This window comes from Ornithodoros turicata, chromosome 3 (assembly GCF_037126465.1).
Source record: "Ornithodoros turicata isolate Travis chromosome 3, ASM3712646v1, whole genome shotgun sequence".
Classification (NCBI taxonomy): Eukaryota; Metazoa; Arthropoda; class Arachnida; order Ixodida; family Argasidae; genus Ornithodoros; species Ornithodoros turicata.
In genome coordinates, this window is record NC_088203.1 from 40,960,895 (window position 1) to 40,975,545 (window position 14,651).

A 14,651-nucleotide genomic window follows, 5' to 3' on the forward strand; every position below is an offset into this window, starting at 1 on the left:
TGAAAGCATTATCTGTGATGCACCAGCACGCTCATTTGTGTTTTCAATTAAAGGCCACAACGCCAAATCTGGTTGCCCGAAGTGCGCTGTTGAAGGTGTGTACAAGGTCAATCGAATGTGCTTCCTTCGTTTTCATTTATTGTGACGCAAGGAAACCAAACGCGGGATTGACATGCATCTGTATTACTTCTGACAGATATATCAGATATGCAGCATATGCATGCTTTACAAACTGGATCTGGAGATATCTTGGTCCAAGGAACGACCGACAGCTTTTAGTTTGAGCTGCGTGAGGCACCGTCCCATATCGTGCTTGCAGAACGTCTCTTACCTCATATGCATCGTGAACGAAACGTGCGGAGTACACGCGTGTGACAATCAGACCTTTTGTTGAAGATGCTTCGAGTATGTGACTCCCAACAGCTGCTTTTCTATATCCACTTTCGTCACATTGTCGTCGACAAAAGAGTTGTTACACCCGAGTTACGTTTCCACCACTTCCTTATGGAATATTCTTTTCGCATGTAAAATGAACTAGACATGCTCAAAATACCGAACGGTACGAGACAAGTTCGTAAATAGAGAGTTTTCGGGAACCGGGGCAGAGCACATGATCGGTCAATCGGTCGGTACACGGCCTTACGGTATGGGACCGCTAAGGCTCTCGCTACAAACGAGCTTTCGGTGATCGGAGGGACGTAACACGATACGATGCGCGCAGAGCCATCTGTTGTATAAAATTCAAATCTTTGGGTGCACACCGTGTTTGCCATTGAGCACATCAGAAGCTAATTTAATTTAAAACATGTGTTGTACACACTTTTTAACGGGTGCTAATTCAGTCAGGCAGAAAATCAAGTGAAAAACCATTGAATGACGAAATGTACTGCCCATCGCTATGACATCACGAAGGGCTATTATGGCGACTGAAATGAGCACGCAGGATTATGACATCCTTGTTGAGAATTTAGATGACGACGAGTTGGAGGCGCTGTTATTTGAGGAGATGCTCAATGAGCGAGGCCTTCCAGGAACTTTCCTGTCGAAGGGGCGGTTGAAGCTGGCGGGTATGACGGCAGATGAAGCTCGCAAGCTGTTCAGGTTCGAGAAAAAGGACATTCCTCGTCTGAGGTCTTCCCTCAGACTTCCTCCTCGGCTGTGCACAGCGAATGGCACTATCATTGACGGAGTAGACGCACTCGCCGTTGCTCTGAGGCGACTCGCCTACCCAAACCGCCTGTGTGATTTGGAAATGCTGTTTGGTCGCCACATGTCGACGCTTTCCTCCATCTCAAATCAGGTGAACGCGCATATCGCGACAACGTTTGGCCACCTGATAAGCGGCTTCAAGTGCCACGACTGGTTGAACCTCGAGCAGTTCGCGAAGGTAAGCTGTGGGCTACACGTTTTTCTCAAGTACACTGTAGCGGCTAGCGGCGCAGTATGGTTGTTACATGCACAGTGTAAACACTTGGATGGCAGTTGTGCGTACAGATGAGCAATGGGGACATAGACAATACTCAGAAAGACTCATATTCCTAACAAGTGTCTCAATACAATAGCAAAGATAAAAAAGAAGTTGAACTGGTTACAAATCATCTGGCTAAGAAACACCCCCCTGTTTCAGTAATGCCAACAAACGCTAACACCCCACAACTTTAATGTATAAGCTTTTGGCCTGAAAGGATAAATATCCAGGAGAAAATCAATAGCCTTGCATTTATTTTTCCATCAGCTGGACACCAGTGCTAACCATTGCCATCATTCCAGGCCGTGCATGACAAAGGGGCACCACTACCGAACTGCTGGGGATTCATCGATGGCACAGCAAGAGCAATTTGCCGACCGTCATCGGACCAGCAGGTATATTTTTCGGGCCACAAGCGGTTCCATTGCCTCAAGTACCAGGGCATAATGTGCCCAAATGGCATCATCGTAAGACTGGATGGTCCATACCAAGGGAACAGACAAGATGCTGGTGAGAAATGTATATATATACAGTAAACCCTCGTTATATCGAAGTCGACGGGACCGCAAAAAAATTCGATATAAGCGGTATTTCGATAAAAGCTGAGACACTTCAAAAACAGTAAATCCAGACCCAGGAAAACGTGAAAATTAGATGTCATCGCGACAATATTTTATTGACGTGCAAAAAATGCAGTCACCTGGGTTTGGCGCGTAGCCCCACTGCGGGCGAGGAGATGTTCTTCGAGTTTCCGCAGGCACGTCATCAGTTCATTATCACCGCCACTGCATTCTACCTTGTTGCGAATCAGACGCAAAATATTCCGTGTTTCCGCCACCGTAGGTATTTCACGGAGTTCTCTTGACTCGTCGTCCGAAGTTCCATCGTCGACGTCCCGACGACTGACGATAATATCCACAATTTCGGCGTCCGTCACAGGACTGACAACAGGAACGTTTGCGTCCGCCCGCGCGAAGGTATCAAAATCATCTTGCACTTCTTGTCCTACAAGATCGTGCACTCTTCTGTACAGGCTCTCAGATTCCTCATCATCTTGAAATTCAACTTCTTCAACTGACTGAGCCGCAATACGTGCACGACAAAAACCTTTTTAACCACTTCCGCGGAGCCATCGTGCGTAAAAGACCAACGCGCCGCAAATGAACCACGCAAAACAAAACCATCCACGGGAGAACGGTGAGTCATCTCACGTGCTAGGGCCACATGACTGGTCCCTCTCTCTCCCCTTTCTCCCACCCATGTCAACGAACCGTCCTCGTGCGTCCTACTTTCTCACTCTTCGCTGTACGGAAGGAAAAGATGTTGCATGAGTGATTGTGTTTGGAGAAAATAAAGAAAAGAAGGGTAAGGCGGCTATCGGGAATGTTCTTTGTGGTAACCAGCAGCCGATGGCAGACGCGCCCTTCGAAATATGCGGAGTTCGCTGCCCTCGCGCTTCGAATAATCCGGTTGAATATACATGTAAATGCACGGGGACTTCGCCGTACTTCGAATAAAGCGATAATTCGAATAAAGCGACTTCGATATAACGAGGGTTTACTGTACGAGGCGCAGTCAAAAAGTAACCTTAATGTTTTTTTTTTATTTAGAGAAAACACAAAGTTAGAGAAAAAATAATTTGATAATTTTTCAATATAGCCCCCGCTGTGTTCACTGCACGTTGGCCATCATTTGACTAAGGCACAAATTTCGTGAGAAAAATATTACTGTGAATTTCAGCGCAATCAGCGCACACGAGAATGGTATGTTGCTCCTCTCAGGTGCAAACCTCCAAGGAGACGTACATCTTGGACATGTCTTTGTGACGTCATACTTTGCGGCACGCCAACTAGCTTCGACGTGCTCTTCCATCTAGGGTGAAATGTGAACATATCTAAACATGAACCACGTACTAAGCGATCTCCTTTTTATGTCGCCATATTAAGGTTACTTTTTGACTGCCCCTCGTATGTATATTTGCAAAGAGGTTGGTACAGACAAACAAGAGAAAAATATGTCAGTTAGTGGAGGGGCTTCGTACTGCATGGTATGTATTCACCTGTGTCATGTCGTGATGTCGCATGCGTGTAAGCTCCTCCCACTGGTGGACACTTTTTGTGGTGGCGGCATTGAAAAATGACAAACAGCACGACCATTTGAGGCTTCATTTTGGAGCAAACATTAGATCATCTTATTAGCTGTGCCGAAAAGGGTTACCACCAGCATGGTGGCAGACATGTTCGTTTGGAGTTTTATTACATTTAATTAAGGAAAACTATTGGGGGAGAATACTAGAAATATTAGAACTTACATCATCACCCGTGTCGTTTTCTACAGGACTCAAGGAGTAAATTAGTAAAGGGTAAATCTGCGAAGACTCAGGAAGAACAATTAAACCAGATGAAATACCTCTGCTTGCTAGCTCCTATCACTAGACCGTCGCAATGAAGCTCCAAAAGCAATCTATTTACTATCCATCTCGTTCCTTGTGGGCAGCATTTATCAGATTGTGTCTTTGTACTGCTCAACACACCTAACCGTCTGATACGTCATAGCTCATGTTATAAATACAATGCCGATGATGAAGATGGTACCCAGGGATGATGAGAGTGTTTGAATTATCAGCGGCTCATGTACAACATGTTTGTCATGTAACAAAACAATCAAAGCAGTTGCAGCTCAATAGAGATCGCAGCCTGCAATTTTTCTTTACTCTTCACATATCTCACTCATGTCTTTGTAATACAGGCATCTTACGTGACAGTGGCCTCTACTGTGACCTGGAGGAATTCATGGGGGACAGATCCTATGCGCTGTATGGTGACCCAGCCTAGCCGTTAAAACCGTTGCTACAGCGGCCATTTTCAACTACACGAATAAGCCCTGAACAAGCCATGGTCAACAAGAGGATGAGTTCAGTGAGGCAGGCTGTGGAATGGGGGTTCGGAAAGGTGATATCAGAATTTGCTTTCCTTGATTTCAAAAGGAACCAAAAGCTCCATTTGCAGCATTTGGAAACAATGTATAAAACAGCTGTAATTTTGACGAACTGCCACACTTGCCTGTACAGCAGTCAAACGTCTATGTACTTTAGCGTGACCCCACCAGCACTGGAAAGTTATTTGAAAGAAATGTAATTGTGTAAATATAGTGCTTTTGAATGACATGTTATTATGTAAATATAGTGTTCCTTTAAAGAAATGTAATTGTGTAAATAGTACTGTTTCATGAAAGAAATGTACTTCTGTAAATGGTTGTGTCCTTTATGTGGTGTGTAATTGACGTATCTGTAACTGATGTACCGTAAAAGCCCGCATATAATACGAGATTTTTTTCCAAATTTTCGTATGCCAAAATTCGTACTCGTATTATATTCGGGTCCCAAAGTTTTCCGAGTTACAACTTGCACGAGAATGATGCAGTTTCGGTTTCGAAATGCGTTTTGTCTAACGGGGAAAACCTATCGCCATCGTCACGTTTCGTCATCATCATCATCGTCGAACTTAGGCTTATAAGTTGCAGCCCCACGTGTTTCGACATGTGTCTACTCAGCGTCTGTGACGCTATGCTACGTTCACAGCGTAGGCAGTACGCAGCAGCGTTCAAACGGAAGTGTATCTTGCTTGCCGAAACGGTTGGGAATAGTGCGGCTGCGCGACATTACGGTGTGACGGAAGGTAGCATTCGGGGCTGGCGGCGGCAGAAGGATGGACTCTTCGCATGCAGCAGCGCAAGGAAAAGCTGGGCCACCATTCCCGAGGGCCTGGTCGCCCGCGCGTTCAAGAAGTGCGGGATTTCCAATGCTCTGGACGGTACGGAGGACGATTACTTGTGGGAGGAACTGTCTGACACGGCGCTGTCCTCTGAGAGCGACAGTGGCAACGAGTAAATGCATGTCCCGGTGTAAATCTAGTCAATAAAGCATGTTTTTTGTTTTTCCGATTTTGTGGCCCCCAAAACCGCCCCTCGTATTATATTCGGGTTCGTACTATATGCGGGCTTTTACTATATGATGTGTAATTATGTAAATATAGTGTTATTTGAAAGAAATGTACTTCTGTAAACTGTGTCCATCTCTGCAACAATAAGGACCATATTTGCTAGAGCACATTTGTGATACTGTAGTAATGTTTGACTCATGTAGCTTTTGACAGAAGTGGTACAGATACCAAAGCAGAGCTTTTTCATCTACTGTGTCAATACAACTATATATACAAATAGTTGTATAAAATATATACAATAAAATTGTACAAATAATAATTTACAATAAAATTGTACATACAAATTGTACAAAATATATACAAAAACAACTGCAAAATGGCAAAGTGAACTGGACAAATGCAAATGAGGAACACATGCGGAGTTCCCTGTCTAACCGCATAAGAGGCCTCCGCTTGGCTCCTTAGCCACGCTGCTTCAAATTTGTAGCAACGCTAGTATTGCGCTACATTTTCGTGGAGTATCGGTGTCGGGTCTGTTGTGGCAGTGGGTACAACACTAGTGTGTAGGTGTGTGAGGATAGCATGCATCTAACATATTCCAGGCCATAAAGTTGTAGTGAGCTGCATAACGTTCACTGATTTATTAACTTCTCTGCAAGTAACATTACAAGTCGCATCTGTCCTCTTCTCTCCTCTCTCTCCATTTCAAGGCGTGCAGCTGCAACTGTTGAATTGTGCTCAAACTTGGCAAGTTCCAGCTCCAGCTTTTCTTTGTCGTGCTGAAGCTTGGCTTCTTCAAGACGGAGCTTGTGGCTTTCTATGTCGAGCTCCCGACTCCTTATTTCCAGCTCACTTCGTTTCTTTTCAACCAGGTAATCAAATCCTCAGCTGAGGTTTCGTTTTTTTCCTGCAAAGAGTACATGTTACCACGTTAGTTACATGAGTGCTAAGAAGTCTTTCATGTGGAATCTTGTCTCTGCTGAATTTGTCAAAAGTCCTTTACTTTTTTCATGAATGACTGTGTATCATGTGTGCACGCAGATAAGAGGTTTTATACCTCAAGCAGTGTCGTTGGAATAGTGTGACAATCAGAGAAGTACAAGCAGGTGTTGAGTCCAGGAAGATGCATGTGCATGGCACAGGCTGCCGGAGAATGAACTGTGTGGTGACTCCGAAGTACTGAACTGCAAGAAATGCAAGAACACTCCAACAGCACTCAAATCTAAAATGTAAACAGAAAAAACTTTGCCTCTGCGCCTTGGTTCATCATCTTCCACAGTGGTGGTAGCTGGGCACTGTGGGGGTGTCTGCTGCACAAGCTCCAGCTCTGGGGTAGTGACTTGCTCCAGCGGGGCTCTGGAGGAAAACTGTGTGTCGTCTTGGGGAGACATAGAGTCGTTGTATATCCCCAGAAGGATCTTCTCTGGTGTTCCACCTTCTGACAATTCTCCTGGTAAAGTAAATAATAGAGGTTCTGTATCAGTAATTGGTCACTGCATTGCACAAAACTGCTTTTTGTTGACCTCTGTTTCCTCCTTACAGTGGTATGAGTATTTCATGCAAAGTCTTTATTGCTAACAGCATTTCATATGCTTATTGCAGGCATTTCTGTCATGGATCGATTCACGATATGTTGCAATGCATATAGACCATGGAAAGCATACCTTCGCGCCTTTGGTGCAAGAGGCATGACAACGCTTCATTTCGTGTCCGTGTGGCTTGTGCAGTAGCTGCAGCCTTGGTGTGCTTTACTACTGTAAAAACGTGGTAGTACGAGAGCAGTTGCAGGAAATGATATAATACACAACAATGCAGTTACAGTTGCACTCATGTAAAAAATGCAAAACTTGTTTACTTGGCCGCTCGCCGAATTCTTTCTGTAGGTCGACGACCTCCTGCAGCAGTCTTTCCTTTTCCTCAAATTGCTCCTCAGTGCCCGACCTAGAGGCGTACAAGTACAGCTGGGAAATTGTGTAACTACTTGGTAAGGTTAAAACACTTCCGAAACAAGCGTTGCGTTCGAGAAATGCAGGTATCTCAGCACCTAAGCAAGTGCTTGAGCATCGAAATCAAGTTGTCGTTTAGGCGGAGAGAGGGCTTGTCGCGTTGGAGGAAGTGCCATAACGCCACGTGTTTAATTATTACACGATCTGCACACAACTGATGATTGAATATCATATGGAAGTACTTACTTTCTCAGGTTTATTCTGTCTTGTTTTTTGAAGAGCGACATAAGCAGTGCCGTCCTTTCACGGGCCCCTCTTACGGTGAATGTCTTCCCCGTCACCAGGTTCAGAGCTCTCACGACGTCCGTCCATGATGCTCCATTCTCAAACGGATTTAGGAAAACTACTTCACGCAATAGGTACAGATCGTCCGCCGTTGTAAAACGTTTCCGTGGCACAGGCGTCGGAGATCCAGATTGCGAGGTGGCGGCCATTGCGGGCGACGGGATGGATATCGAAAAGGAAAAAAGGCGTACGATCGGAACTCCACCGATGGTATGGCGCGGCCGGCAGGATAAGACCAGCAAGAACCGGTCCCGCTGCACAGGATGTGCTCATGCGCAGTTGCGCCGGCTCGACCGACCGACCGTATGGGGCGCGCGAACGCGGTTCCCGAAAACTCTCTACTAATGGACTTGTAGAACGTGCTAACGGTCGGATACTTCAACCACTTAGGAAGAACATGAATGGAAATTTGCATCAATGGACTAGAGAACACACAGACTGCTCGCAGAGAAGCCCTTGCAAACCTTACGGATTATCTTTCCAATATGAAGTCGATGTTTGATGCACACCACCCACTACCAACGTTTGAAGTCGGTGACGCAGTGTGGTACGATAACAGTATTCGCAACAGTAAATTTGCAGCCGTTTACGAGGGACCATTCATCATCACTGACATAAACAAGTGCACATACAAAATACAGCGCACCCGCAACGGAAGTCAGGAATCTCGCTTTGCCACTGCGAAGCAACTGAAGCAAGTCATCAAACGAACATCACCTTCACTAGCTGAACAAGCTACGAATGAACCGCCCCAACCTGAGACTGTGCCCTAAGACAACCCGCCACAGGACGACAATAGCTGCAAGAGGCCACAACGTCATACATCACTACCTCGGTGGATGGAGGACTATGTCGTGGAATACCCCAGCTGCGAGGACGCAACTGATTAAAGGCCGGCGGTGTCAGCAGCTAGTCCCAGCACAGGCGCGGATATGGCAGGAAACACTGAGGAGAGAGGAGAGAGAGACAAGATGGCGAAAAGGAAGATCGCGCGGGAGAACGTTCCGATGTAACCTATGCTATTACTTTCATTAAACGTATTCGTTTTCCTCCTGTCGACTGTTTTGACATGTGACAGTATCAGGCCAATATTACACGTTGTAACTCCTGGACAATGTACTCCTTTGTACAAACTTTGTGCCCACTTCCATGGCACGTGGTGACGGGCGACGCAACACCTATCAACAATCCCACCAAAATATCGGTTGTCTGAGGTCTCGGCGTAAACATGCAATCATACACTGTTCCTGAGTTACAACAATGTGAGCAAATGACACAATGAACAAAGTGAGACAATGTTAGCAGACCACAGTAAGAAACAGCAGTGACGTGGTGCAATGCAAAAAGTTTATCTGATCCTCTATTTTGTTAGTCATGCCACCATGACTGTTCATTGTCCAGGAGTACCGGTTTCTCTGAAGGCTGTTACTAGCGTTCCGTTCAGACGGAATAGTAAATGCCACTAGAGTTCCGTCCAGACGGAATGATGACGGCATGATTATGCTCTGTCTGGGCCGACGTGACCTCTAGGTGCTCCCCATCTGCAGAGACACAACACTTGATGTAGGCATGACACGCATCAACAAATGTCCTGTGAAGAAAACAAACGAAACTTGAAATGCGTGTTGAATGCGTGGCTCACATACCCAGAAGGAAGTGGCACTTACTTCGTCTCTCGGTCACCTTTGCTGCGACTTTTGAAAGTTCGACCGCCCTTGATACAGGGTAATGCACTTGGTATACAGTAGAACCTCGTTAATTCGAAGTCGCCTGGACAACAGAAAATTTTCGAATTAAGCGGGCATTCGAATTAAGCGATCCCAGACACAAAATAAGTCCAACATACTTTATTGACGGAACTTGTAAGTGTAAGGGCGCAAAGACAGAAAGAAGTCACTTATCTTCGTCTGTCGCGTGCGAAAACTGCCTTCGCTCGTCACTGTTCTTTCAAGACGGGCCAGTAAATCCATCATGTCACTGTGTGCACCGTTAGCTTCCACGAAGCCGCGCACGATGCCAACGGCGCCGAGCACTTCCGAGAACGACGGCACGCGCGGAGGCTCGTCACCACCGTCGTCATTCCCACTGTTCACGTCGGTTGCGGAAAGGATGATGTCCTCTGCTGTAGTAGTGGCACAAGTCTCTTCCTTTTCATCAAGCCTGACGTAATCGTCGAAAGATTCAAAATCTTCGGAGTTCGCAGCTCCGTCAGGAGACTGCATGGTTGTCTGCTCCCAAAGCCTTGAGACGTCGTCATCTTCCCCGGTGTCTGTCGAGGTCACTCCCTCCGTAGAGTCCAGTGCTGTGTCCGGTGAGAAGAACCCAGCATGCCGGAAGCACTGCTCGATCACGGAAGACTTCAGCAGCTTCCAAGAATACGCCATTAGCGATATGGCTCCCAGCAAGTCGATCTCGTAGTCCTTGCCGTTTTCATAACACAGGAGCATTCTTCTAAGAAGGTGGCTCCTGTAGATCTTTCGTGTCTGTAGAATAACGCCCTGATCCATTGGCTGGGAAATTGCCGTCGTGTTCGGTGGCAGAAACACGATTCGTATCGCCTGGAGGTTCTGAATGGCTCCATGCGCAGAACAGTTGTCGACAACGAAGACGACGCGGCGACCCTTTGCACTGAACTTTCGGTCCATAACTCTGACGTACTCTTCAAACAGCGCTGATGTTACCCAGGCTTTGGTGTTGCTGCGGTAGATCACCTCGTTTGTCGATGGCAGGCGTGCATTCTTGAAACATCTGGGTTTTGCGTATTTGCCGATTATTAGAAGAGGCAGCTTCTCTGAACCAGATGCATTTGCACCAAACAAGACGGATATTCGATCTTTCTTCTGCTTCTTCCCTGTGGCTTTCGACGTGGCTGTAAATGTGCGATCTGGAAGCATCTTATAAAAGAGTGCGGCTTCGTCCAAGTTGAAAAGGTCATCGGGGCGGAATTCTTCCAAAAGGGGCTGTAGAGTATGCGACCTCCAGTTGCTTACGACTTCTTCATTCACGCTACCACTTTCCCCGCACACGTTAAGGTACGTCAGATTGTGGCACGTCTTAAAACGACAAAACCACCCGTTGCTGCAGCTGAAGTTCTCGCATCCCAATTGATCTGCAAGATCACGTGCCTTGTCCCTCAAGATAGATCCGTTCACGAGAAGATTTGCTGCCGTCATCTTGTTGAGCCACGCGATCAAGGCTGTCTCCAGTTCCGAAAAGGCTGAAGTCCGTACACGTGAGCGCTTTGACGAATATGTCTTTCCATACTCAGTCACAATCTTCTCACTATTCTTTAAAATAGTCGATAGAGTGGATGACGGAACACTGAACTGTTGGGCAAGACGTGTTTTGGAGCACGTTGCTGATCTTGCAGCCTCGATGATTGCTACCTTTTCTTTCATTGTGAGTGTCCTGTACTTGGGCATGTTGTCCTTCACACGAGCTGCCAGGAAGCAAACTATGAAGCAATCCGTGCACGTCGACGGAAACTACCATCCACGAAGCGAAGCGAAACTAAAGCACAACGAACCAGCATGCGGCAGAGCGACAATGGCGCAAATGAATGAACTATGGTGGAATGACGAACACCTTGGGGGAGAAGGAGGGTGGGGAGGGTAGGAGTGACACAGCGCGGCGCGAGATTGGTTGTCACGTGGTTCTTACGCTCGCTCGTGGAGCAGTCGGGAGCATTCGGGATCGTTCGGGTCATTTTTGTGTGCAGTTTGTGGCGGAGCGCCATAGAAAACGTACGAATTAAGCGGGATGCGGGACGTGGGATCTTTGGATTATGCGGTCAGATTGCAACGCGTGAGCTCGGGACCACAGCAAATCATCGAATTACGCGGGATTTCCAATTAAGCGAGTTCGAATTATCGAGATTCTACTGTACCAGCAACTTTTCATTGATGTAACGTTGGATGCCCTTTCGCTTTGCAGTTGTCACAAGCTGTGACTCCCGCTTATAGTACTGCACGTAGTTTTGTTCACCGTACAATTTCACAGCTTCTTCCAACTCCTCTAAGCTGGCAAACTTTGTGCCCACTTCCATGGCACGTGGTGACGGGCGACGCAACACCTATCAACAATCCCACCAAAATATCGGTTGTCTGAGGTCTCGGCGTAAACATGCAATCATACACTGGCGCAAGCATACACTGTTCCAGAGTTACAACAATGTGAGCAAATGACACAATGAACAAAGTGAGACAATGTTAGCAGACCACAGTAGGAAACAGCAGTGACGTGGTGCAATGCAAAAAGTTTATCTGATCCTCTATTTTGTTAGTCATGCCACCATGACTGTTCATTGTCCAGGAGTACCCACAAAGTGGTCTGGAGTGGTCTGCTAACATTGTCTTGTGTTACAGTTGACATCATATCATAAATCTGCCACACATTTGCAGCCATGCTGATAAAACATCCCAAGATCCCACAGGTGTGTGACCGCCACAGTAAAGCTTACGATCGACTAATGAATTTTTTGTGTCTGCCTTGGTACCTCAAAGGGAAAATGTCTTGGTGATTGTTTCTGTGCTGTTATTCATTTATTTATTTATTTCTGAAGCTGCATCAGCTGCGTTTTGTTTCCACTGTGGCGTTTGTTGACAATATGGTGTTCTGAGTACTAGGTCCAAGTTAAAGGAAAAAAGTGGATATATATAATAGAGACAGACATTTCCTATGATATTATGAGGTAGCCTGTTGCAGTTGTACAGCTCCAAACTAATAATAAGAAGCTACGAGCATAAGGTTTGATAGGCTAGAGTTTCTGGTAATGAATAGGATACTATAGGGTGTATGCACTGACGTCAAGTCGCCAGGGCGCGCTGCCATCGGCCGCCATTTTGTTGGTTGTTTTCTCTTCGTCGTCGTCTGCTCCTGTGATCGCCTGCTTTTGTGCTTTTTCTTTCGGGCTTGCTACTGTCCCTAGTGTACGCTAGCGGAACGATGGTGAACTGTGTGATATACAAATGTAGCAATAGGTCCAAGAACAAGCCTGGGGACATGAACTACACGAATGTCGGCTTCTTTTCAATACCGAAAGTGGTGGAAAACCAGTGTGCCAAGACAGTTGAGATGTCCATCAAAAGACGTGCGGAATGGTTCCGTCGCATACGACGTGCAGACTTGGACCAATCGTCGACGCGTTACAAAGTCTGCGGGAAGCACTTCATCTCAGGTGAGTTTCTGATTGCAGTGGCTGAATTTTAACTTAACACTGAGCATTGAACACAAATGAATGACTTTCAGGACGACCAGCGTATCTAATGAGTGACACAAATCCCGACTGGGCTCCTAGTTGGAAATAAATAGTCAAGTGCTCGAGACAATGAGAGAGCAGGCAGATGCTCTTGGTGAGCACACATTCACAATATATCTTCTTCATCCTATTAGAGTCTGGAGTTCCTGAAAATTAAAATGTCGGCCGAGAAACACAATACCATCTAGCACAGGCGAGAACTATAAATGCAACAAGCCTTTCAATATGACCGAATTCGTAACAGCCATATCCCGCTTTATAAAGACGCAGCCCCAGGACCAGACCATGTTACATACTCCATGATTCAGCATTTGTCAAAGACATACCAGCAGTGCTTACTCCATCTCTTTAACATAATCTAGAAAGAAGGACACCTTCCCTCTCCCTGGTAGGTTACAACAATTATTCCCTTATTGAAACCTGGGAAAGATGCATCTGAGCCAACAAGCCACAGGCCAACAGAGCTCACAAGTTGCCTTGGCAAAAATTTTTAGCACATGGTTAACACGGTTGACTCTGCTTAAAACGACGGAAAGTCAGGGTAACAGGTATACGATGTGTGGCTATTAAATAACGGGATTGGGCATCTGGTAGGAAGTGTACCTCGCGGAGCGGGAAACGCACGCACAGTTTAGTAACGTTGAACCTTCCACGACGAGCCCCGACAAGCCGTGTCGTGTTGTCGCTCGTTGTCTATCTGCTGGAGTCCGTTGCAGAGAGGGGTATACAGCCGTGTTGCCTGAATCATGGAGAGTGCCAAAGTGGAGCATACCTGATAACCCTGAAACTTCTAGCGAAACTGAAGAAATCTCCGAGCGAGTGTTTGAAGCTGTTGCAAGGGGGGGTATGGTGATAATGCGATGTCACGTACGCGAGTGTTTGAGTGGCATAAACGGTTTGCCGAGGGACGGGAAAACGTTGAAGATGATGAAAGACCGGGTCGGACCATCACAGCAACAACAGAAGAAAACGTTGAAAAAATTAATGCAATTGTTCGCAACGATCGCCGCCTGAGCATTCAGATGATAGCAGAAATGGTGAATGTTGACAAAGAAACCGTACAACAAATTTTGTACAAGCAGTTGAACATGTGCAAGGTCTGCGCCAAACTCGTCCCCGAAAATCCCCTATGCTCCAGCTCACAGCGCTCTGTCGGTGAAGCAGTTTCTGGCCGATAAAAAGATCCCTGCGCTGGGCCACCCTCCTTATTTGCCGGATTTAGCTCCGTGTAACTTTTTCCTGTTTCTGAAGATGAAATCCCCATTGAAGGGAACACATTTCCAAACTGTGGACGACCTGAAGGCCAGAACGGCAACGCAACTAAAGGGGCTAGAACCTGATGACTTCCAGCATTGTTTCCAACAATGGTAAACTCATGTCGGACGTTGTATAGATAGGGGAGAGGAGTACGTTGAAGGGGACACCAATTGAGTTCGAATATTTTTGTAATAAATACACTTTTTCGCTCCAGTCCCGTTACTTAATAGCCACACCTCGTATAAACACTTACTAACACATTTTCATCTCACCAGCGGCAGTAAAGTCTCTTAGCAGTGGATTACATAGCTCAGTGCCTGATAATACGTTATGTGAGCCCAGTACCAGATCAACTTCTGTGCAGTACAATACAATGCTATTTTCACAGCTACAACTTCCTACCTTTCATTTATATACAAGAAAGGGGACTGGGGATA

At 46.2% G+C, this 14,651-nt stretch overlaps 2 protein-coding genes across 2 annotated transcripts; both read right to left on the minus strand.

The window, feature by feature from the left end:
• Window positions 1-6,035: 6,035 nt before the first annotated feature.
• On the minus strand, window positions 6,036-8,459 carry LOC135388433 (uncharacterized). The gene is made up of 5 exons (XM_064617995.1): window positions 7,602-8,459; window positions 7,265-7,350; window positions 7,074-7,163; window positions 6,467-6,859; window positions 6,036-6,316 (listed from the first exon to the last, which is right to left on the minus strand). The coding sequence occupies exons 1-4, from the start codon at window positions 7,847-7,849 to the stop codon at window positions 6,498-6,500; spliced, it is 786 nt and encodes a 261-aa protein (XP_064474065.1). The 5' UTR covers window positions 7,850-8,459; the 3' UTR covers window positions 6,036-6,316; window positions 6,467-6,497.
• Window positions 8,460-9,025: 566 nt separating this feature from the next.
• On the minus strand, window positions 9,026-13,351 carry LOC135388432 (tigger transposable element-derived protein 4-like). The gene is made up of 2 exons (XM_064617994.1): window positions 9,368-13,351; window positions 9,026-9,291 (listed from the first exon to the last, which is right to left on the minus strand). Exon 1 carries the CDS (start codon window positions 11,120-11,122, stop codon window positions 9,548-9,550), a length of 1,575 nt encoding a protein of 524 aa, XP_064474064.1. The 5' UTR covers window positions 11,123-13,351; the 3' UTR covers window positions 9,026-9,291; window positions 9,368-9,547.
• Between the last annotated feature and the right edge of the window lie 1,300 nt (window positions 13,352-14,651).

Bases quoted from the DNA above. Each gene is read 5' to 3' on its own strand.
- LOC135388432 (XM_064617994.1), bottom strand. From the start codon at position 11,122: ATGCCCAAGTACAGGACACTCACAATGAAAGAAAAGGTAGCAATCATC.
- LOC135388433 (XM_064617995.1), bottom strand. From the start codon at position 7,849: ATGGCCGCCACCTCGCAATCTGGATCTCCGACGCCTGTGCCACGGAAA. The intron at 7,351-7,601 runs GTAAGTACTTCC...GTACGCCTCTAG, and splicing joins GACAGAATAAACCTGAGAAA to GTCGGGCACTGAGGAGCAAT. The intron at 6,860-7,073 runs GTATGCTTTCCA...TTACTTTACCAG, and splicing joins CTTGCACCAAAGGCGCGAAG to GAGAATTGTCAGAAGGTGGA.